Source organism: Copadichromis virginalis, linkage group LG5 (assembly GCF_057382275.1).
Source record: "Copadichromis virginalis isolate Kocher_CV1m ecotype Utaka linkage group LG5, C_Virginalis_male_GT1.1, whole genome shotgun sequence".
Lineage (NCBI taxonomy): Eukaryota > Metazoa > Chordata > Actinopteri > Cichliformes > Cichlidae > Copadichromis > Copadichromis virginalis.
In genome coordinates, this window is record NC_140622.1 from 21856932 (window position 1) to 21881779 (window position 24848).

Below are 24848 nucleotides of genomic sequence, written 5' to 3' on the forward strand. Positions count from 1 at the left end.
AGCATCCAACAAGAAGCAAGATGACTATTATCAGCGTCCTCCAAAGCATCTCCATCGACATCATTAAAATAAGGTGTCGTTCATACAGAGTAACGCAACAGGCATCACTGGGTTTTTTATGCACTCAGAAGTAACATTGATGAAATACTCACTTCTGCCCACATCAGAGACAGACAAACACTTTACTGGAAAAATCATATATATATATATTTACTGGATGCAATCTTTTGCATCCAGTTTGGGGGGGAAAACACAGACACATGTATCAGGAATATGCTGTGTTTTTTTCAACTGCTCTATATGTGGAAAAATACAGTTTCCTTTAACAGTGTAAGGATTCAGAAATGAATGTAACACGGTAGGTTTGATCCACAAAGTGGGATTTTTCTTTCTGTTTGATTGGTTTTGTTTTTCTCTCTGAATCAAACATTTTCAGCTTCCAAGCACATTTTTCATCCAAGTTTGCACGGAGAGACCTGAGCAAAGGATTTGGCTAATCCTCCTTTGGCAATGTTTTCGCCCCCTGGTGGTAGCTCTATGAACAGCAAGTTGTCACAGTCCATTCAGGAATTAGTTTTCTGCTGTGTAATGAGTGGATCACTAGTGTGGTTACAGATGTTTTGTGTTTGGTGTGTGAGCCGTTTTAGTGTAAGAGTGTATCACGCAGACATCTCTGGTGTGTTCATGTCTGTAAATAATGTTATGTAACCAAACTATTCTGGAGATAGATTTTATTAACGTGATGTAGATTAATGTCTTAAAAGTTTTAGCAGTAAGTATAACAAAAGTTAGAAATGAATGTGATCAATGCACTTTTTTCACAAGACTGCAAAAAGCTAACGTCTGTTTTCGTTGTCTTGTTTCCAGTACATTTAAAATTTGATGAAAAGCAATATGATGTTATTTAAATGACAGAATAACTGTGGCTGAAAGCAAATCCTGTCTGTGAAAAACAATCCTTAGAAATAACCCCCAACACTGGTGTGCGCACATGTGTGTGTGTGTGTGAGATGTGAGTTTGGCTTGGTGTGTGCAAAGCCTTAGTGAGCACACACTTCAAACAGGAGACACATGTCCCTTTACAGCTTCCCTCTCTTTCCTCTTTCATTTTATGAATGTATCATACTGAGAAATACTGTAAAAATTGTGACCATAAAAAAATTATTCTAATAAAGAGTGGACAAGCTGCTGTGACGTTTCTGGACTTTTTTGGTTTAAATTCATTCTCGGTCAAAGTAAACATGATTTATCAGATGTTGGTGGTGATCGATACATCAGCCAGTACTATTTTCTAGAGTACTATTTTCAGTGTCGGCATTTATTACAGCCGATAAATGAACATTTTAAAAGTGAAGAAGAGACGACCTGCAACGCTGGGAGTGTTGATGTTACATAGTTTGTTTCGGCTCTTCAACTTCCCTGTTGGCAACACGTGTCTGGAACATAAACGCGACTACAGATCAGAGCAGAGTCGGGTGTAAATGAGTTATCCACAAGTATTTTTAAACTGTATTGCTTTATTATGTTAGTAAGCACTCATATATAACTAGACATAACAAATGTTAGGGAGATCTGTCTGTTTAAATATAGTTTTTTAAACCGATTTTTTAAACCGCCGCATATCGGTATCTATATCGGCCTTAAAAATCCCATATCAGTCGTACTCTAGCTGAGATCACATGACTGACACAGCCAGTCCTCATTTATTTATTTGGGGCGACCGTGGCTTGGGCAAGACACTTTACCCTACCGCCTACTGGTGTTGGCCAGAGGGGCCGATGGCGCGATATGGCAGCCTCGCTTCTGTCAGTCTGCCCCAGGGCAGCCACCAGTGTGTGAATGAATAGTGGTATTCTAAAGTGCTTTGGGTGCCTTGAAAAGTGCTATATAAATCCAATCTATTATTATTTCTTTGCCTTTTGGGTTGCTTGAACATTATGTTTTGGGTCATTATCCATTCACACTGTGAAGCGATTGTCTCAATAATACGCGCAGAGAGTATAGCCCTGTACACTTCAGGACTCATCCTGCTGCTTCCATCAGCACTCACATCATCAACCATCAAGTAACCAGGTTCAACTGGTAGAATCGATATATAAAGCACTGTTTTTAGAGTCAGAGCCTTTTAAATAATCACCATAGACTTTAAAACACGACACACAGTTTTAATATGCAGAATTAGCAATTAATAAAAAGATAAGGACCAAACAGTCTATTCTTCCTATTCTGCCACACCGAGCAGAACAGGAAGATTAGACAATGAGTTCAAATGCAGACTAATGACAATCTCCTCGAGACTCTCACCAACCAGCACTGCAATATCAAATCTACACAATTTCCCTGCCTGCTAGAATAAATTATCTCCCTTTAACCACACTGTTAAATCCATCATCCTTAATCAAACATGCATTTTAAATACAGAGTACTTGAGTAAAGCTGGACCAACAGAGGATTATTAAGACCAGCACCAATATCTGGTGATTTATAAGTCCAATATATCAGCTAATGCGTTAGACAGATTTCCAAAACGTTTGTTATGTGGACGTATTTATGAGCCTTACTGAGATAATATATGGCAATGCAGTTTAAATAAATCTTGTTTTATTGTGTCAACAGGTCATAGATGACTAATTTATTACTAATTTCCCACTGAGTGTTCTGGTGTTACCAACAGGGAAGAGCTCAGAGGGCCCTCTGGTAAGCAAACTATGTTACATCAACAATCATAACACAGTTCAGGGGTGTTTCTCCCACCCTGAAGTGGGCAATCAAGAGAGACGGCCTCTATTTTTATTCATTTTCTTAATTAGAAAAATATTTCAGGATTCATTTAATTACATTTCTATTTGTCCACTTGTTTATTTAGTTCTTTAATATTGACTTGACTGAAATTCCATACAAGGCTATTAGGCAAACCGCAGACACATGGCGCCCTCTTCTGGACACAGTAATTTCACAAAGCAATGTTAAATAGAAACAGAATATACATATATACCCTCAACTATATGTACTTGCTAAATCCTGCCTTCGGAGGTTACGTAGAAACAAGACATTCTTCTACATTCAGCACTCTGTCCACAGTAAAACATGTCCAGCATGAATAAAAACGCAATTTTATACTATTGAATTTATACAAACTTACACATATAGGCAATTTGGGCTTCATATACTGCAGAGTTATCAACCACCCCACACATCATAGGAAACAGACATGTCAGTGCACTGTGCAATCTATACAGCAATCTATACATATTATTTTTAATTTCCCTTTAAGTAGAAAGAAGCTGTTTGCAGTCCTCTTCAGTTCTTTTACAGTTGGCTTTGTCTCAGATCACAGATCCTGATGCAACATTTCTCTCCGAGCCAGAATCCGGGATACAGCGGCTCTCTGAACTCGGCTTCAACCTTGTACAGGAAGTTCATACTGTCCGACACCTCATAGAAAGACAAAGTTCCGGTTTGAAATTTAAGATAAATTCCAACCCTGTGATGACGGGGTGGTGTAGTGAGCTGGATGCTGTCAGAATTGTGGCTCACAGAGTAATGTTTAGATAGATCCAGACTCCAGGAATTTGCATTGGCCCCGAAGGCTGACAGTGTAGTGCGGGATTTTCTGTTTATTCCTTTGTAGGTTAGAGCGATCTCTGCTTTGTCTCCTTTCACCTCTACCTCATAGTAGCAGTCAGCTTGCAGTCCCTCCCTGCACAGCACCTGCCGCCGATGTATAAACCTCTCTGGGTTACGAACACTAGGATTCTTGGACCTCTCATTGCACAGCTTAACCATCTTCCCTCCTTTCAAAATAACCAGGTCCTCATGAGCTGTCATGGGGTCCAGAGAGAGCTTACATGCATCTGAGATAATGAAGAGAACATTTAAGGACTGAATTCTAAGAAGACAGCTGTGGTTGGATGAGTCTGTGTGTGGGTAAAGTCATGGTGAATGCAGGTTGGAAGATAAACTTACATTGCAGGAACTCTTCTCTGGTTTTAGGCTCAACTTTCTGTTTAGCCAGAGGCCTGCTAGCTGTAAAGAGACACGGGAGACGACATCAGAGCATCAGTGAGCGTCTCTGCTGCATCATTAAACAATACAGGGACCCTGAAACTGGCCTGTAAGTACAAGTTATTCAGATGTGTCACCATTTTGCCAAGGTCTGGAAGCAGACTCAAACTTTGACCCTCAGATGAGAGGACATGTTTAAGGATGTTGAGGAACAACCCAGGAACCATCGACTCAAACCTGCCATTAACTGTGAACTGCCAGCACCCCTGTCCAAGGTGAAATGATTTTTACACTGGCATGTAGAAGGGTGCCATACAAGAAAGAAGACCCTGCTCCACGTTCAAGCTGGACTAAAATTTGCTGCTGCTCACATGGACGAGTTTTATAGTCAGACAAGATAAAGACTTTTTTGGCCACAATGACATGAGGTGTATCTGGAGGAATAGTGGTGAGGCTTTTAAACCGAAGAACACTGTACCATCTCCGAATCATGCTCTGGGCTATTTTTAGCAGTGGTACTGGTATCAGGCACTCCATGAATTACGGGTCGAAAGCTTCATTCAGCGCTATGAATTGAATTATCGTGATTGACATGTAGAAGTGCAGAGGGTTTTGCAAAGCATGCTTACACATCATAACTGGTTAGAAGTCCAGATTATATTTTCTGGGCCAAGGGAGTCCGAACAGAATGTCCCGAACTTAGATAATAAGTGGAATCAGTAGCCTTAGGATTGCTAGGTTATATTAAAAATCAAGGCTAGGCAGGGAGGTGTTTTCTTTCTGTCTTATTTTTCCAGGAAGAGGAGAAGATACAAGACGAGGTCAGCTGGGAACAAAGAGAGGAGAAGAGTCGCAGGACTGCCACGTCGCTTCCGCTTTCATAATAATACGTGTTTTTGTTGTAGTATAAAACTGGACTGCCCACTCTGAGAGTCATCCTCTGTGTGAAGCAGATGGCTGAGTTCACATCAAAGTCCAGTGCTGTAAACTTGTAATTTCAACTGCTGAAGCAAATAAAACCTTTTAAACGACAGATGTTCTCCTGTATAAACGTGTCACTGGTACATCATAAAATGGATGGAATAAGGAGCAGGACTACCTGCAAATTCTTCAACTTATCCATCCATCCATCCATCCATCCGTCTTCATCCGCTTTATCCGGGGCCGGGTCGCGGGGGCAGCAGCCTAAGCAAAGAGGCCCAGACCTCCCTCTCCCCAGCCACCTCCTCCAGCTTATCCGGGGGAATACCAAGGCGTTCCCAGGCCAGCCGAGAGATATAATCTCTCCAGCGTGTCCTGGGTCTGCCCCGGGGCCTCCTCCCGGTGGGACATGCCTGGAACCCTCTCGTCCACCGGGAAAAACCCCAACGTACCGGCAGCAAGCCGAGGGGATATTAGAATACCCACCCCAGCCCGCCGCCTCTCACCAGGGGCAACTCCAGACTGAGACAGAGTCCAGCCCCTCTCCAGGAGACTGGTTCCAGAGCCCAAGCCATGTGTAGAGGTGAGCCCGACTATATCTAGCCGGTACCTCTCAACCTCACGCACTAACTCAGGCTCCTTTCCCACCAGAGAGGTGACATTCCATGTCCCTATTGCCAGTCTTGGCAGCCGGGGGTCAGTCCGCCAGGGCCTCCGCTCCTGGCCGCCACCCGGCACACAATGCACCTGACCCCTATGGCGCCTCCTGCGGGTGGTGGGCCTGCGGGAGGATGGGCCCATGTCTCCTCTTCGGGCTGTGCCCGGCCGGGCCCCATGGACTAAGGCCCGGCCACCAGACGCTCGCCCTCGGGCACCCTCCCCGGGCCTGGCTCCAGGGCGGGGCCCCGGTAACCCTATCCCGGGCAGGGTAAACTGTTCCCTCGGTGTCCTTTTCATAAGGGTCTTCTTCAACCTAATGTCAAATAATCCGGACAATGCGGACACAGCTGGTTTTGGAATGGATGAAGGAGGCTCACAGTAACAGGACATTTAACAAAATATTATTGGGGGCTGGTTAATATATTTGAGGCTGTATGTATACTTTTGACTCTGTGTGAATTAAAGAAATCCAAAATATATTCAAACTTCTCTCTTCGATTCTTGTTTCTCAAAGCCATTAAAGATGTGTGCTGAACAACAGTTTAAAGAAACCATTAAAAACCCAAAATTAGCATGACGGTCATGTCCATGATGACGAGTGGGTGTAAACTTCTGACCACAATTGTAAGATAATATTAAAATTGTTCTGGAAACTGTTTGAAGGACAAACCATGGAGCTGTGAGACGCTGGCTTCACTTCTTCGCTGGACATCATCTTCCTCCATCTCTGATGCTGATTCCTGCTGCTCCTCACCATCAGCTGTCATACGCAAGGACATAGATATTCTTACATTCTTATAATTAAAGAGAGATGTTTTCCACATAACGACACATACCAGTGTTACAGATTGAGGCAAATTCTTTGTCACAGAATCCCTCCAGTTGCTTCCCAAGATGCTCAACGGCTCTCTTTGTGAGCTCAAAGTGGAGGAGTGGATCCTCTGAAAGCTCCTGGAACGAGGGGTCACAGAGGAGCTTCAGAGAGGGCCATTTCTGTGAGGATGGAGGGGAGAAGTTCAGGATACGACCCGTCACTCAGAAACAGGCAACGTTTCCAGCGCTGTGTTGGGAGTATACCTGCAGGAAACGGATGTGGCTCTCAGTCTGTGCCAGGTGGTCCAGCTTAGCATCCCTCTCCTTCATCTGCTTCACCTCCTCCTCCAGGCTCTTCAGCGAGATGCGAACCTGAGCTGCAGCCGCCTCCTCCTGAGCTGCAATCACTTCCTTCACTGACAGGTAATGTTTCTGAAGGGAGTCGATGGCGCCCACTATGACGCTCTCACAGAAGGCTTCTGTTTTTCTCGCCTCGTCCTGTTTGATACACATGTGAGTGGGTGACACACTACAAACACTTCAGACAACATAACTTTTTGGTCACATGTTCCCCTCACCTGAATCTGTCCGAGCATCTCCCCCATCATCTCTCTTTTCCTTTCTTGCTTCTGAAGAGTCTGCTTGAACTTTGTCTGCATGTCCTTAAGTTCCTTCTTCAGAATGTGTTAGTTGGAAGCAAACACATAATTTGTTTAGATTTTGTTAGTTTTTTCCTGGATGGCACTTTTTACATTTGTATGAATCAAATGCATCTTTGTCTAAAACTGGGTCGATGCTGTAAGTCATTTGAATGTTTTGTAAGGCTGTCCCAGTACTCAGGAATGATTTGTTTAACCAAATAAAGTGGAAATGTCACCTGTCTGAAATACAGACAGCCCATCTACTTTTAAAATTAGGCTTAAAACGTCCCTTGTTGATAAGGGATTATCAATAGATTTGGATCAGATAACCATGAATCTTCCTTTAGTTATTCTGCAGTCGGTCTGTTCTACTGGGGGTTTCCCATAATACACCGTGTTTCTTTTTCACTCACTATGTGTTTATACACCATCCTGCATTTAATAATTATAATAGTTATCATCAGCCTCTGTTTTCGTTCCACAGGGTGTCTGTTCTCCGGTTTTCCTCCCCTCACTTCCAATCGAAACTTAGTTTCAGCAATTATTCATTTTTTTAGGCTTATGTTGAAGTTTGAATCGTCAATCTGTGTGCCTTAGATGCAGCGTGCACTTTGCTTTCATCTCAGTTACATGGCTAAAATCATTGTACATATATATAAATCACAAGATATGCAAAAGTTTCCAAATATCCACCAGGATATAAAACATTGTCAGCAATCTTGAAGTTGCAGGAAATCACGAGCAATTGGTTAATGACAGTTTCCTGGATTTACCCAAAGAGAAAACATGTTCTTGTAATATTTTTGTTATAGTCAGCTATGTCGCTGCATTGTCGTTTCAAAACTAAATCTGGAGTTGGAAATATTACAGTTTTTTCTGAATGCTTAAACCCTAACTGTGATTCCTGTAGCACAATCTCTAAAACTATTCAGACTTATAGCAAAACCACTCACTGAGTTTGCAAAACTAAAAGCACAAAAACTGCTTTGCACTCAGTTTGCAATTTTGTAACACACACTTTGCAAAACTGTAGGCACAATTCACTGCACAACACTCAATTACCAAATTTCCAACACACTCCTAGCAAAAGTATACACATGTATGGCTATCATTAACACTAATTTGCCAACTGTCTGGCACACTTTCACATGTGAAAACTTTTTTAGATAATTAGTTCACTTTGCAATCAGCCTAAGCACTATAATACAGGTAAGCTGTGTGTGCGGAGTACAATGGAGGGAGCAGAAAGAGTGAGAAGTAGAGGAGGCCGAGGAAGAGGACGTGGAGGTGAAGAAGTAGGATGAAGAGGACGACAAGGACAAGGAGGAGCAAGAGGAAGACGAGGAGGGGGGAGAGGAAGATGAGGAGGGGGGAGAGGAAGGGTAGGAAGAGTAAGAAATAGAATTGCTGATGACATCAGAGCTACAATAGTGGACCATGTAATCAACCGTGGAATGACCCTGAGGGTAGCTGGCCAACGGGTCCAGCCTAACTCGAGCCGCTACACTGTAGCAAGTACCATAAGGACATCTTGAAATGAGAATCGGTTAGTACAGTCACTTCGCACAAAGATTTGTAGCACTGCCATATGCCAATGAGAAACACACCAATACCACTGATGTAAAAATACTGAAATTGTTACTTTACAGTATCAGAATCAGAATCAGAATACTTTATTGATCCCTGGGGGAAATTATTTTTTTGCTAGATGACCAGATTGCTAGATGACCAGATGCTGGGGGCAGAGGAAGCATGTTCACTGCAGACCAAGTAACCCATATAGTCATTATGGCGATTGCAAATAATCCTATACTTGGAAATAACCACTTGTGTTTGTTTTGATGTGTTTGAATAAACACCAGTACTTGAAGTTTGGATCCCTCTATGCTTATGGATCTATGACAGCAGTATGAGCTCACACTGACATAGCCTACCTTGTGCACAGAGAAAGCAAAAGCCAGATGTGTTTTGTATTCATACCATCAGTGTGCAGTTGCCGCATTGTGTGCTTAGTAGATGATGGCTTGTGTGTACTGTTTGATACGGAAACACCATTTTTACGAAGGTGTGAAGAGTTAATCCAGCTGTGTTTGCTTTTGCAAGAGAACTACAATGTTTTGATTATTGGGTGACAGGTTTTCTTATTTGTGTGAAGAGTTTTGCAAAATTAGCCAATAGTTACAAAAAATGTGCTTAAGCAATCAGAAAAAACTGTAAGTGCTAGAAGGTCTAGTATTATGCCATAAGACTGCATGAATTGACTCCTGGGCTAATTCACCAAAAGCTTTCCAGGAGATTCTTCCTTCAGTTTCTTCTTCCTGCAAATTTGAGCTTTCAAGTAGGATTTGCACCTTTTTTTTTAATCTTGTTTTACAGTTTTTTCTGATTGCTTAAGCACATTTTTTGTAACTATTGGCTAATTTTGCAAAACTCTTCACACAAATAAGAAAACCTGTCACCCAATAATCAAAACATTGTAGTTCTCTTGCAAAAGCAAACACAGCTAGATTAACTCTTCACACCTTCGTAAAAATGGTGTTTCCGTATCAAACAGTACACACAAGCCATCATCTACTAAGCACACAATGCGCCAACTGCACATTGATGATATGAATACAAAACACATCTGGCTTTTGCTTTCTCTGCGCACAAGGTAGGCTATGTCAGTGTGAGCTCATACTTCTGTCATAGATCCATAAGCATAGAGGGACAGAGGCGAGGCTGCCGGACACTGGCGCCACCGGGCCCTCTGACCACCACCAGTAGGCAACGGGTGAAGTGTCTTGCCCAAGGACACAACGACCGAGACTGTCCAAGCCGGGGCTCGAACCGGCAACCTTCTGATTACAAGGCGAACTCCCAACTCTTGAGCCACGATCGCCGAATTTCCAACACACGATATGGGTTACTTGGTCTGCAGTGAACATGCTTCCTCTGCCCCCAGCATCTGGTCATCTAGCAATTCTGTAAAGTAACAATTTCAGTATTTTTACATCAATGGTATTGGTGTGTTTCTCATTGGCATATGGCAGTGCTACAAATCTTTGTGCGAAGTGACTGTACTAACCGATTCTCATTTCAAGATGTCCTTATGGTACTTGCTACAGTGTAGCGGCTCGAGTTAGGCTGGACCCGTTGGCCAGCTACCCTCAGGGTCATTCCACGGTTGATTACATGGTCCACTATTGTAGCTCTGATGTCATCAGCAATTCTATTTCTTACTCTTCCTACCCTTCCTCTCCCCCCTCCTCATCTTCCTCTCCCCCCTCCTCGTCTTCCTCTTGCTCCTCCTTGTCCTTGTCGTCCTCTTCATCCTACTTCTTCACCTCCACGTCCTCTTCCTCGGCCTCCTCTACTTCTCACTCTTTTTGCTCCCTCCATTGTACTCCGCACACACAGCTTACCTGTATTATAGTGCTTAGCCTGATTGCAAAGTGAACTAATTATCTAAAAAAGTTTTCACATGTGAAAGTGTGCCAGACAGTTGGCAAATTAGTTTTAATGATAGCCATACATGTGTATACTTTTGCTAGGAGTGTGTTGGAAATTTGGTAATTGAGTGTTGTGCAGTGAATTGTGCCTACCGTTTTGCAAAGTGTGTGTTACAAAATTGCAAACTGAGTGCAAAGCAGTTTTTGTGCTTTTAGTTTTGCAAACTCAGTGAGTGGTTTTGCTATAAGTCTGAATAGTTTTAGAGATTGTGCTACAGGAATCACAGTTAGGGTTTAAGCATTCAGAAAAAACTGTAAGTACCTCCTTCCGCCTCCGTTCCTCCTTCACCAACCCGATCCTGTGTCCTCCATGCTCAGCTGAAGCACACTGTGCACATATGATCTGCTTATCTGTGCAGCAGTAAACCTCCAGGGGCTTGTTGTGTTTTCCACACAAAGTGCTCTCTGATGTTTCTGCACAGCTCCGGGGTCTCTTCAGGACTTTCCGATTCCCTTCTGAGGACTGCTGCTCTTTATTACAACTCATTTCTGTCTCTCTCACCACCTCAGCTAGAGTTGTGTTCTTGATCAGCTGAGGTCTGGATGGAAACTCATATTTACATTCGGGGCACCTGCAGAGACTGTTCCTCAGCTGGTCACAATCCCATTGGTCCTGGATGCAGCGCATGCAAAAGTTGTGTCCGCAAGGAATCATCACAGGATTCCTGAGAAGGTTTCTGCAAATTTGACAGCAGAGGTGGTTCATCTTCGCAGGAATGTTACGCTCCGCCATGTCTCTGTGGTAAAAAGGCGGGCTGTCACAAGTTTCGTTTCGTTTCCTGCACAAATGACTCACAAGTGTGTGTTTGTGTGTGGGAGTGACTAAATCTTTTGAAATTCTTGTAAAAAGGAAGGCGGAGTCTGTGTCTCCTCCACACTGGCTGTTTGAATCTCAAAGACCAGACAAATGTAAACAACAACCTTCAGAAAGGACAAATAAATCCAACATGAATGTCTTTATTACAGTATTTAGGTAAACATAAAACAAAGAAAAGCAGTGATAAATAAGCTTTGTAATTTACATGTACTTTCATTTCCTGAATGTTTAAATAAAACAAAGAAACTCATATCTGAAAAAGATGTAGAAGTATAACAGTTCTGTAACTGGCAATTTAAATTCAGTTGTACCCTTCTGTTCAAAAACAGCCGTCTGATGAATAAAACCAGGCAACAAGAACCACATTTATGAGACCAGAAACACTCTTTTCTTTCACAAGATCCAACACACACAGTGCAGGTGTGTGCACAGCAAAGAAGACGAAGATGCTGACGAGCTTCTTGTTTGTTTGTTTTTTGTCTAGACTGGGATTTTAATGTCCATTCAGCCTCATTGATGGTCCCAGAGCAAAAGCACTTAGTCAGGTAAAACAGATATGATATCATCCTGAAAATCCAGCAGGGCAACAAAAAGGTCCAACTGTTAAAGGAGCAATGATCCGACTATCATGAGTGTACATAAAGAAATCCTGACCTTTCCTTCAGTCTCTCTGAAGATGATGAACTCGTGAGATGGAACGAGGAATGTTTTATTCATGTATTCACTGTGCTGAGCCTGGCCTAACACGTAATACCTAAAATGAATACTCTATTTAAACTTAAAAGTGAAAGTGTGGTCATGTAGTGCTTCCTGGTGAGTTGCGAACCTACAGTAGCAGGTAAGAGGCACACAGAGGAAATATCTGTAATGTAAAGAAGGAGCAGAGTTCAAGTCCGCAAATGGAGTTTTAGCACTGAGGTCATTATCAGCTATTTCATTAAAAAACTGGGAACGAGGCAAGAGACGTCTCAGAGAACCTAAGTACAAAAGGATGATCTTTTTTTTGGCTAAAAACTACACAGAAATCATAACAATGCAAAATTTCTCAAAAGGCAAAAGTTCAAACACCAAAAGCATTTAGCAGGACCCCCGACAACACTCCTCCATGCTGGAAACTGAGAATAAAATCCATCCGTCACCTTCAGTCTATACAGAATGTGTAGCATACTGTTCTGTTCAGAGAAGAGTTCTGTTGATCAGTGAGAGCACTGGTGGTGCTTCATCTGAACACCTGGCTGAAACTGTTTAAAAAACAAAACAAAAAAAACAAGAATAAACGACAAGAATGTTGACGGTGGTCGAGTCTCACTGTAGCAGTTCTTCCCAGGAAATAGGTTTGGAGAAGACTTCCCTCTCCAGCCAAAGGTCGTAGTTCATTTGGAAGTCCTCGGGCAGGTCCACTCGTTGGCCCAGAACACTTTGCAGACAGTTGTCCACAGGCAGGAAGTCGGGATTGCTGTGGCTCTTGTCGTAGCGGCGGCTGTTGAAGCGCTCGATGTTGGCTCGTAGAGCGCACTCCTCGGCCTGGAAGTCCCACGGACGAGCGTCCAGATCTGCTCACACAAAACAAACAGTAACTGTAAGTTAGTGGATTTTGTCTGCTCTGAGCGTAACAGCAATCTGCAGCAGCCCACAAATCCTGATCTCCATTAGGACATAAAAACAAAACAGCAGGTTTGTCTCAAAAAGGCGACAAACACATGAAACATTCATGCAGCGAACAGACGACTGGTCTGAGAAACACGAAACACTTTGAATGTGCAGCTCATCTTTCACTCACACACCAGCTGTCTCACCTCAGGCAGTCTGCGGCACTTTTCCCAACTCATGACATTTATTAAATGCACACTCACCGGCCACTTTATTTGCTGTCTAACAGCTCGTTAACACACATCTAATCAGCCAATCACGTGGCAGGGTTTACAGAGAATGGTCCAAAAAAAAGAGAAAATCTCCAGTGAGCAGCAGTTCTCTTAGAGGTCAGAGGTCAAAGAAGAATGGCCAGACTTCTTTGAGCTCATAGAAAGGCAACAGTGACTCAAGTAACCCCTCATGACAGCCAAGGTATGCAGAAGAGCTTCCAGGTTTGACTGGTTCTCTGAATATAAAAAGGATTTTATGGTGTTCAAATATCACCTGCTCCCCACTTTTTCTAGAATGATACTTGAATAATGCTGTCCTATGTTTGTGTGTAGTGTTGTATATTCTGCACGAAAGCTGTTCAGATTTTCCTCTCACCGTTTCCGTACGCCCAGTCGTCATTCAGGCGATGTCGGACCTTCTGGTAGATGGCAGACATGGTCTTCATGTTGCTCTTCCTCCACTGACGTCCGAGGTATTTTGTTTGCACTTTGAGCAGCTTGAGGACATACAGCTGCATCATTGCCTGCTTGACCTTCAGCGCCCTTTTCAGGATGGGTGCCGACTTAAACACGACCAGCATCTGGCAGAAAATGTCAAGGAAAAAAAAAAAGAATCAAAGCAGAGAGTTATATCCTGTCTTTTCATACGTGATTCGTGTGTCACAGCAAATGTGACGTGACGTCCTCTCACCATTGTTCTGGAGTGCTTCCATTTGGTCAGTTTGTTGAGGATCCTCAGCAGGTTAATACAGGAAAACAGATTCCTCCAGCAAAACTGATTGTTGTCTCCCGCTTCCTGTAACAAAGAAATCGTCCACAGTAAACATCCAAATCCTACAGTCACGTGTCAACAACAACAAAACAACAGAAACAAGGGGGGTAAAATTACCAAACTCTCTGCGGTTAACTCTGGGAGCTCGTGCACCACACAGTACGGAAAGTCGAGTACTGAAATGCTTTGAGGAAGAAAAAAGTAAAGTCAATGCAGTGAAATACAGAGCCATGTACATTTAGTTTATTGATGCGCACTGCAAACAGGAATCATGACTTTGTTATGTAACGCCACACTGAAAGTACCTGTTCTTAGCTGTGATGTAAGACATGATGTTCTGGTTGAAGAACTTGAGAATGAGGGGGATGCAGTTGGCAAACACCAAGTGCTGAGCCATGTACTCAAACTATGAACACCAACCACACACACAGAGGGACAGCAGTTACACAAGGATTCGTTTTTATATCAGTACGTGTATGTAGTTTGTATTTTGGTTACTACTGAACTCACGATTAACACAACAACTGTTCAACTCTGAAAATAATCTAGGATTTATTTAAGTTTAAGAAAAGAAGAAACTCGCCTTTTATATTTAAGTGGATTTTTAAGACTATTTTTTAACCCAATTCCCTGTTTTAAAACTTAATAAAAACAGAATGCAATGACCCAAAAACCTCATAAGCCCAGATTTTATTCAGAACACAGAAAGCATATCAAACGTTTAAACTGACAATAAATGTACCATTTTAGGAAAATTATTAGCTTGTTTTGAATTTGATAGGAGGAACTGAGGAGACCAGCTGCTGGACTTTTGGGAGAGGAAATGACTCTACCTGCTCAGCCGTCCTGGGTCTTTTTTGTGGTATCTTTTGTTTTTGAGTTGTTTAGTTGGTAAATAATCTGGACTGCAGGCAGGTCAGTTCAGCACCCAGACTCTTCTACTATGAATTTTAATTTCATAGTTTTAATAGAAGTCTTAATAGCTGCAGTTTGCAGTTTAGCGTCTTAGTTTTCCTTCCATGAAACAGACGTGGAGCATATGTCAATCTAAAGAAGCCAGCACCGGAGAAGACAGCAGTGTTTCTGGATCATGTCCACTTATGGCTTCATTTTTGCCTGATCAGGCTTCACCCTAGATTTTCAGATGGCACCGTGAACTCTGTTTACAGACAACAATTTCTGGATGTGCTCCTGAGCCCATGAGGTTTCCTTGACAGCATCATGGCTGCTTTTAATGCAGCGATGCCTGAGGACCCGAAGATCACAGCCATCCAGTACTGACTATCAGCCTCATCCCTTGCGCACAGAGATTTCTCCAGATGGTCTGAATCTTTGGATATTGTGTACTGTAGATGATGAGATAGCCCTGGTCTTCACAGTTTTATGTTGAAGAACATTATTCTGAACTTTTTCCACAATTTGTAGATGCAGTTTTTTCAGATTGGTTAACCTCTGCCCATCTTTACTTCTGATAAACTCTGCCTCTCTAAGATGCTGTTTTTATACCCAATCACATTGATGACCTGTTGTCAGTTAACCTAATTAGTTGTAAAATGTACCTCCAGCAGTTTCTGCTTTCCTACTTTTCTAGACTTTTCTTAGTGTGTCCACTAATACTTTTCATGCACAAGTAAAATGTCTCAGTTTAAACATTTGATATGTTTTCTGTTTTCTACAGTGGACAGAATTTAGTTTAAGAGACGTGCAAAAAAGTTTTGGTCACTTTTTTTGAATCAAGGCTGTAAATACAGTGGGGCAAAAAAGTATTTAGTCAGCCACCGATTGTGCAAGTTCCCCCACCTAAAATGATGACAGAGGTCAGTAATTTGCACCAGAGGTACACTTCAACTGTGAGAGACAGAATGTGAAAAAAAAAATCCATGAATTCACATGGTAGGATTTGTAAAGAATTTATTCGTAAATCAGGGTGGAAAATAAGTATTTGGTCAATAACAAAAATACAACTCAATACTTTGTAACATAACCTTTGTTGGCAATAACAGAGCTCAAACGTTTACTATAGGTCTTTACCAGGTTTGCACACACAGTAGCTGGTATTTTGGCCCATTCCTCCATGCAGATCTTCTCGAGAGCAGTGATGTTTTGGGGCTGTCGCCGAGCAACACGGACTTTCAACTCCCGCCACAGATTTTCTATGGGGTTGAGGTCTGGAGACTGGCTAGGCCACTCCAGGACTTTCAAATGCTTCTTACGGAGCCACTCCTTTGTTGCCCGGGCGGTGTGTTTTGGATCATTGTCATGTTGGAAGACCCAGCCTCGTTTCATCTTCAAAGTTCTCACTGATGGAAGGAGGTTTTGGCTCAAAATCTCACGATACATGGCCCCATTCATTCTGTCCTTAACACGGATCAGTCGTCCTGTCCCCTTGGCAGAAAAACAGCCCCATAGCATGATGTTTCCACCCCCATGCTTCACAGTAGGTATGGTGTTCTTGGGATGCAACTCAGTATTCTTCTTCCTCCAAACACGACGAGTTGAGTTTATACCAAAAAGTTCTACTTTGGTTTCATCTGACCACATGACATTCTCCCAATCCTCTGCCGTATCATCCATGTGCTCTCTGCAGGTCATTCACCAGGTCCCCCCGTGTGGTTCTGGGATCTTTGCTCACCGTTCTCATGATCATTTTGACCCCACGGGATGAGATCTTGCGTGGAGCCCCAGATCGAGGGAGATTATCAGTGGTCTTGTATGTCTTCCATTTTCTGATGATTGCTCCCACAGTTGATTTTTTCACACCAAGCTGCTTGCCTATTGTAGATTCACTCTTCCCAGTCTGGTGCAGGTCTACAATACTTTTCCTGGTGTCCTTCGAAAGCTCTTTGGTCTTGGCCATGGCGGAGTTTGGAGTCTAACTGTTTGAGGCTGTGGACAGGTGTCTTTTATACAGATGATGAGTTCAAACAGGTGCCATTCATACAGGTAACGAGTGGGGGACAGAAAAGCTTCTTACAGGAGACGTTACAGGTCTGTGAGGGCCAGAGATTTTCCTTGTTTGAGGTGACCAAATACTTATTTTCCACCCTAATTTACGAATAAATTCTTTACAAATCCTACCATGTGGATTCATGGATTTTTTTTTCACATTCTGTCTCTCACAGTTGAAGTGTACCTCTGGTGCAAATTACTGACCTCTGTCATCATTTTAAGTGGGGGAACTTGCACAATCGGTGGCTGACTAAATACTTTTTTGCCCCACTGTAAATAAACGTGAGTTAAACTAAACCTGCTGCAGCGTGAAGGGGAGTGAATCTGTTTTATCTCTATTACCATGTTTTGATATTTGATGTGACTCAAAATTATAATTTAAACTGGAATAATAACAATGTGCAACGTTAAACAGGCGTGTGGCGTGCGCACCTGGTAGATGTGGTTGAGTTTGAAGTGTTTCAGGAGAAGCAGCAGAATTGCAGAGATGGCTTTCACAATGATCTCTTTGTGCCGATTCACATCAACACCAAGTTTCATGCTTTGCAGCACTGTGGTCCTGCAGGGTCAGACAGAAGAGATCAGATCAGATAACCCTCAGTCTGTTCTGCTCGCAGGTAAAAACTAGCACCTGCCTGTAAATCAGAACGTAGCAATCTTAGAGTCTACTGTTCTCAAACATGCTCAGGCAAAATAACCTGCCGATAAACCACATCTCCTTGTTTAAAAAAAAAACCAAACCAGTTCCAGCTCTGTATGTACAAGTGTGCATGACCTGAAAACCTGTACTCACCCTGAAATGTGAGTACATTAGATAATGGAAATGTCTCTCGGTTAGCATATGTTCCCTCTTTATCACATAATGGCACAGTGGATAAGAAACTGGCAGGCTCAAGGCACTTACGGCATCTCCTCCGGCAGCACGTCTGCCAGGATGTTAATGGAGTCGGTTTTAGCTTTGGATGTCGGAGCAGCAGCGAGCAGGATCTTCAGCAGAGCAATCTACAGAGAGACCAAGCATGATGGAGTGATTTAAACACTTTAAATCCAGCCTGCCAACACTGAGGTTTCTAAATCTTGGAGTTTTATTTATGTACTTCAAATGTATCCGGCATATAATTCGTAAAATCTAACTAAATGCTTTAGTATAACTAACAGCACACCACTGATCTGTGACACAACACTTTACACAAGTGCTGCAATAGAGTATTTGTGCAATAATCTTTATCGCCATCCCTGAGCAGACCCTGCTCTGTTGTTGCTTTCACACAGAATTACAGGTTTTAAAGCCTTTTTTACTCTACCACAGCTGTAGTATGAGTAGTCCCACAGTAGCACAATATAAACCATACAATACTAACCATGTATTGAGGCAAACTGGGCAGAATCCCCTGGTAAAGCAGCTCGGTGGCACACGTCTCCACTTCCTCTTCACCCTGACGACAAGAAAGAAGAAAAACACAAAACAAGAGACGTCGAGTTGAAGAATTTACTTTGTGTGTTTTTCTTTAACTGAATAATTAAAATGGACCTATTATGCTTACTGTGAGAATAATTTCTGCATGGCCAGAGTTTAAAATTATGAGGTCAGTGTATGTGCAAAGGCTTCAGACAGGCGTCAGGCAATTTGTTTCTGCTGCTGGATGTGTACGATATGAATGAACAAAGTTGTGTTTCAGATAGAAGATGAACTAAGAGGCTGCACCAAGGCCCATTATATGATAAAAAAGGATTATTCTGAACTGAGTAACCATGCCAACCAACCTTAATGAAGTCTAATGAGAGGTACCACGACAGATCTCCTTTTAATAAAACTGTATCTGTTTATACTTACGCCAGAAAGAGGGGTTTTCTGAAATTCCTCCTCCTTTATGATCTGTAGTTCAGCTATAGAGACATACTTGTGCTGAAAAATAAGATAGCATTTAATAAATTAAGGTTCAGGAACACTTCAGGTGTGTGAAATTAAGCCATGCTTCAATATCCCAACAATGAAGTACAGCACAAAATACTGCAATACCTGCTTTAAGGTCTTGATGCTCTCGTGAATTGGCCTGGGTAATCCAACCACTGTATCTGTATCACTGTAATGTGTGCACAAAATAAACAGTTCTTAACATGTCAATATTTCTGCACAAAAGCTAACTGTCATCTCTTAAAAAAATGAAGAAAACACTACCTTCCAAGAGTGTAACCAATGAATTTACTTCTACTTGATTCTAGGAAGTTTTCAATATCTTTTTCCCTGTTGGAGCAAAACAGTAACATCAATAACAAAAAAAGTCTTAATTGTATATTTGTGGGTATAAAGGAGGAACTAACATCATTACAGTTCAGCATTGCTGTTTGGTGAGACTGAGCAGTACCTGACTTTAGGAGCCCACGGCAGACCTTTTGGGAAGGACACCCTCTCCGACGGAGGATGAGGAATAGGTGGAGGCATCACCTCGTCCCGCTCTAGAGGGAAAGTTTCTGCTTCTATAGAGTTATCATTGTCATCATTGTCATCTTCATCTTCTCGTGAGTCATCCGCTTTGTAAGGATCCTTTTCATTGAATGCATCAAGGTTATCCTGTTTTATCAGCGCCTGTGTTTGAGTTACAAGATAATTACAACTAGACTGAAGCAAATACTAAAATTACTCAAGTATTACATCTATGAAGCCACTGAATGCAGAGAAATTATTGCATGAATACATTGTAAGCAGAAGGCTCGTCATCTAAATGAAACAATAATGCAAGCTGGTGCTCTAAAAAAAAAATCATCATTATTATTATTAATTATAATAATGTCTTTATTTAGCTGTTTTTGGACTGCAGTCATCTTTTCCTCGCTCGTGCTCGTGTTCCTGGATTTGTCAGTTTTGTTTGCACAAAGAGGGAATGGGTGCTGTAAAGTGTGTGCTGCTGCACACAGTCCATCGTACACACCAATACAAGTTTGTGAGAGCAGTGCTGTTCACTTTGAGGTGTTTTGCTTATAGCTGGCTTTAACCTGATGGTAGCAGCTATAACTACCTTGTGTTCACGACGTGCCCGCTTTTGTTGCTGCTCAATGAGGTCAGATGCAGATGCAGGAGGAGAAGCCGCTCTCATGCTGCGAATGACTCGGATGCTGTCCTCCGGGAGAGGAGGGAGACCCAGTTCCTCTCTCTTACGGACCTTTATGCTCTGCAGCCGCTCAAACCCTCCGAGTGTGAACTGAAACAGAAGACAGGAAGGTTTTTGGAAGATAAGATGGGATTTAGGAGGAAAATGGAGATAAACTCTTTGGGATATCAGTATCTCTGTGAAAGGCTGATGTTTGAGTCTCTCACCAGTATGCTCTTCCACAACAGCAACAAAACTTTCTTCATGGGGAAGTGAGGCGCATGACCGCTGCAGAATTTGGTAACCATACCAAAGAGCATAACGGAAATGGGCTCGTTGTTGAAGAGAGGAGATCCTGGATCAGAGAAGCATGCTCATTTACAAGGCTGATTCTGCACATAACCTCAATGAGTCTTCAGCTACTCTGATGAAATTTACCCAGTTCTGTCCTGAAGGTCTCCTTGATGGTTATCCATTCGGGCTTGTCGGTTGGGTCGTCCTGTTGGATGGTTTCCACCATCATGTACATGATGTTAAGCAGCACCCTGAGATCTGTGCTGTCAGCCAGGGAGATGGCTGGTTTCCTGACAGCGCTGCTGCAGGCAGCACTGTTACTGAAACACAGACAGCACACCAGGAAGCTGGTTAACCTGAAGTCTACCACAGACAACCAGTGATTCTTCTTTTTTATTCTGAGTGAATTCATTAGTTTAAAAAACAAAAACAATAAAAACAAACAAACAAAAAAACCAACAGACAAATAATGTGTTTCCCCCGTCCTAAATTTAAAGTAAAATTGCATGCTGACTGATTTATGGCACCTTTGGACATCAATAAATGCTTCCAGAAAGCTATGTGGTAGGAAAAAATGGCTTCTTTGTTTTGTTTTAATTGGCATTTACTTCTGCAAGGCTAAAAAAGTTGATGGAGAGCATACTCAATCTCCATGTTGAGCAGTTCCACCAGAGCAGAGAAGGTCCCCACATCGAGCAGCAGAAATATGTTGTATCTCATCCAGTGCTGTACCTCCACCTCAGAGCTGCACTCAGCAAAGGTCCCTAAAAACAGGAAAAAAGAAGACAGTACATGAAGTACATGAAGACAAACTATTTTCTAGTTAACTTGAAATCATGGAAATGTGTGATGGACTGACCCTGAGCCATGTAGAGAATGGCTCTAGCAACCTTCAGCCTCTTCTCCCGGGCAGTGACTTCAAGACTGTCCAACAGGCGCATAGCGTGAGCTCTGTGCTGAGCTTCATCGAGCTCTGTCCACTTCTTATCAGACACTAAGGCACAGCAGAGGTGAAGAAAATAAACTACGATGCATACTTGCTTCATCTTTTATTTGTATGGCTGTGTATGTATATTCTGAGTGCTTACCATGAACTCTGAATTCCTCTTCAAAGCACTTCCTATTAAGAGCGAACTCTGGTCCTTCAGTATAACTGTAAAGCTCTGCAAGACACATGAAGAGTTCATAAGTAATATGAACACATTATTAGGTGGTTACAGGTTCTTAAAGTGTGACACACACACACACACACACACACACACACTTACACACACGTACCTGACAGCTCTGCAGCCCACTTATCTGTGTCCGAATATTCAAACTCCAGATCTGGAAACTCAGACTGCCCCTGTGCACAACACACCACAGAGGTTAGAAAGAGAGCTACTAGATAGAAAGAAAAAAAAATGTAATTAATCCAATTTAATCACATCCGACTGATGTTAAGAAGTCACATTACCCAAACTCTACACACAAGCACATAAAAAACTGTTTTCTCATTTAATAAGTGGTGGTATTTAGTTAGAAGTGTTTAATTTCCTTTCCAAAACTCTCCATAACAACAGCAACAACATCATCAAGAGTCAAAGCACCAAAATGTCCAAGTGACTCTCGCTAAGAGAAAGTGGTGGAAGTAGCATTTTCACAATTTACAATATCAAAAAATAAATTTGACTAGTAAACCTTCTGGATTAAAAGCCCACTTACGTTAACACATGTAAGCCAGCAAGTTGTACTTCAAGTGTGTAGTAAAAATGTTCCCCGTTAGTATTTTACTGTTGGATTAATATTTCTCCCGCATTAATGTCTTTTGAGGCTTTTTACTGCTGATAACACTGTTTGAGGTTGAGCTTATACATTTTTGTTGGGTTGTTTTATCTACAGCAGTGCATCATAATCACTATGATCTTCCTTTGTAGAGTACTTGAATCAATGCATTTAGCTGCATTTCACCACATTTTAGTATTTAGCTACAAGTGAAACACTCCTCTGTGCTGGCAGCTACTCTCTAACAAAGCTTACATCTTTTAACATATATATATATATTTTTTTTAATCAGGCATGTTATCCACTTTATACGTGCCTATAAAGCACGGTATAAGGTATAAAGGTATAAAAACATCCAGTTGGCAACAACAAGCAATACTGTTCGAAGTAGTTCAGGAGCACAAAGTAAAAAATAAGATGCAATCAAACACTGCTGTAATAGCACTATGTCCAGTTTAAGACTGGGTGCACCTGAGTGGTGGGAGTGGTAAAGGTTATAAAACCTCCACTTTCAGTCTGCTTACTCTCTTTGGAAAGTTTCATCATGACACTGTTGGTTTGTTGGGTTACTTAGTTCTGTCACACTCAGTCATATTTTCAGTTGTCCATAAACACCGTGCACAGCTGATGTCCGTTACTTTAACACCTCACTATATTTTGGTTACATAAACCGCTTTGGGCACTGTTTGTTATAAGAGTGTACCAATAGTAGTAGTAATAAACTTGTATTTGAGCATTTGTTACTGACAACTCTATAATCTCTTATTCTATAATTTACATTTCAGACTAGTTAATGTAGTCTCTGATTTGTAATATAAAGTTTATGAATCAATAAACAATATCATGTGTACCAGCTGCAACACTGAAAGTAACAGTAACACACTGAAGCTGCCATCATGAAGCATTACAACTAAACACAGGAGGATTTACTATTGCCGCTGTGAGCCTACTTTTAAGAAAAGACTGGATATAATACACCTCTTCAAGACAGACAGGGAATCAGTGCTACCATGACTGTCTCCAGTGGCTATTTAAACCACTACACGGAAACACTCAGCTTGTTTTCTTTAAACGTCACACAAATGGGTGACCAATTTTGCATATATACAGTAAAATTACACTGTAATAGCCGACTGTCGCATTAGAAAGATTAAATGCGTTAACCAGGACCTAAACAATCAGTTTTCAACAGGTCCTTAGGTTTCTGACACATACACAAGCCTGGCCTGTAGCCGGCTAACGTCAGCTAGCTGTCTCCTGCTCGCTTTTCAATGTGTTAACACCGGAAAACAAACGGAACACCGTACAGCTAGGTACACGTACAAACACCGTAATGAAGGTCGTTTGCTGCTCTTAACTCCCGAATCATGTTAGAAATACTAATTGTGCTACAATGACAGAGCTAGCTAACTTTACACTAGCAGCAGGAAAGGCCTTGTCTCTTTAGCTAAAAAAAATACACGCTGGAAATCAACCATAAACATCTGGATACGTACCTCTGAATCTTTTCTTTGATTGCGGGTAAATTCGCCCCTGGTTTTGTTAGGTAGCATAGCTCTCTGCTTATTGTTTACAGGTAGCCCACTACCGTTTCCACCGACGTCCATAATTTTTGGGGGCGCAGTGAACTCTCGCGAGATGAGAAATGGAACGTGACTGTCGGACTCGCTTCAGCGCATCCGCAGAATCTTGTCCGAAGGTCCGCAGCAGCGGCCCGAGGTGTGGTTGTGTAGAATTATTTTTGAAATGAATTATTCTCTGCCTCTTCAGGCCTCAATCCCAAACTGACGCTATGATGATGAGATCAGAAGTCGGAGCAGAGCCTGACATCTGCTGCAGGACTCATTCAGGATGAAGAAAGTTCACAGCTCCGCTTCTGTATTTAGGATCTGCCGTAGCTACTGTAGAATTAATGCGGGACTACTCAGAAACTTCTCTTCTACGTGATGGATAAACATCTAAAGATGTTTAAAATCCTCCAAAACAGTTATAATTAAAGAAAATATAGAATTCGCATTTATTGTAAATTATGGATGAAGTTGTGGTCAGATGTTTACATTCACTTATCACGGTGCATGCATGTGATGGTAATTTTTTTGTTTTAAATTATTTATTTAAACTGGGGGGGGGAGAGATAGCTTCTAGAAGGGACTTCCCAAAGCCCCGAGCTCAATCCTGTTTCCTGGCTCTTGCTAACTTAAGAGCTAGGAAACCAACCAATTTAAATGAAGTCTACATTTCTGCCAAGAGTGGTAAAATATTCAGCCAGAATTATGTCAGAAGCTTGTTTATATCTGCCGAAAGCGTCTGGTCGAAGTGCAACTTACTAAGGGACGATAATATTTTGACCCTGTGTGGATTAGAGAAAATCCCAAGCTTGTGCTACCAGTTTTTGTAAAGCCATTAAAGATGTATTCTCTACAATCATAGGCTTGTTCACAGGATATCATTAAAAGCCCCAAATTGCTGCGTCATTCATGCCCATGAGTAGATGTAAATTTCTAATCACAACTCTAACCATCATAATTACATTATTTTTCAATGGTAAATGGACTAGTTCTTATTCTGCGTTTATTCAGCACTTTACATAACTAGTTCACCCATTCATACAAGCACTTTTTTCCCTATGCTCTTTCTAGGTAAGTGCTTCCTGTCCAACATGCACACACGTTTATACTTTAATGGATGCATCAGAAGTAACTTGGGCTTATTATCTTGCTCAGGGATGTTTGGTATGCAGGCTGGACCAACCTTGCAATTAGAAATG

The 24848-nt window shown here is 41.9% G+C and overlaps 2 protein-coding genes across 2 annotated transcripts; both read right to left on the reverse strand.

Moving 5' to 3' along the window:
• Positions 1–2734: 2734 nt before the first annotated feature.
• On the reverse strand, positions 2735–11455 carry LOC146709636 (tripartite motif-containing protein 16-like protein). Its single transcript, XM_085456687.1, has 7 exons — positions 10794–11455; positions 6978–7073; positions 6664–6897; positions 6423–6579; positions 6257–6346; positions 3967–4026; positions 2735–3854 (listed from the first exon to the last, which is right to left on the reverse strand). The coding sequence occupies exons 1-7, from the start codon at positions 11262–11264 to the stop codon at positions 3310–3312; spliced, it is 1653 nt and encodes a 550-aa protein (XP_085312813.1). The 5' UTR covers positions 11265–11455; the 3' UTR covers positions 2735–3309.
• A 17-nt stretch (positions 11456–11472) lies between these two features.
• Positions 11473–23710, reverse strand: strip1 (striatin interacting protein 1). Its single transcript, XM_085456685.1, has 20 exons — positions 23578–23710; positions 21593–21662; positions 21403–21477; positions 21174–21308; positions 20958–21078; positions 20459–20634; positions 20248–20375; positions 19949–20131; positions 19298–19518; positions 19111–19176; positions 18952–19015; positions 18766–18837; positions 18293–18367; positions 17836–17933; positions 17364–17490; positions 14288–14388; positions 14100–14166; positions 13902–14006; positions 13587–13791; positions 11473–12901 (listed from the first exon to the last, which is right to left on the reverse strand). Exons 1-20 carry the CDS (start codon positions 23686–23688, stop codon positions 12654–12656), a joined length of 2448 nt encoding a protein of 815 aa, XP_085312811.1. The 5' UTR covers positions 23689–23710; the 3' UTR covers positions 11473–12653.
• Between the last annotated feature and the right edge of the window lie 1138 nt (positions 23711–24848).

Excerpts from the sequence above, each read along its gene's own strand:
- LOC146709636 (XM_085456687.1), bottom strand. The coding sequence starts at position 11,264 with ATGGCGGAGCGTAACATTCCTGCGAAGATGAACCACCTCTGCTGTCAA. Across the intron at positions 6,347-6,422 it reads TGCCTCAATCTGTAACACTG|CTGATGGTGAGGAGCAGCAG; the intron begins GTATGTGTCGTT and ends TGCGTATGACAG. Across the intron at positions 4,027-6,256 it reads CAGCGTCTCACAGCTCCATG|CTAGCAGGCCTCTGGCTAAA; the intron begins GTTTGTCCTTCA and ends GTCTCTTTACAG.
- strip1 (XM_085456685.1), bottom strand. The coding sequence starts at position 23,688 with ATGGACGTCGGTGGAAACGGTAGTGGGCTACCTGTAAACAATAAGCAG. Across the intron at positions 20,132-20,247 it reads TGTTGTGGAAGAGCATACTG|TTCACACTCGGAGGGTTTGA; the intron begins GTGAGAGACTCA and ends CTTCTGTTTCAG. Across the intron at positions 19,016-19,110 it reads ATTGGTTACACTCTTGGAAG|TGATACAGATACAGTGGTTG; the intron begins GTAGTGTTTTCT and ends CACACATTACAG.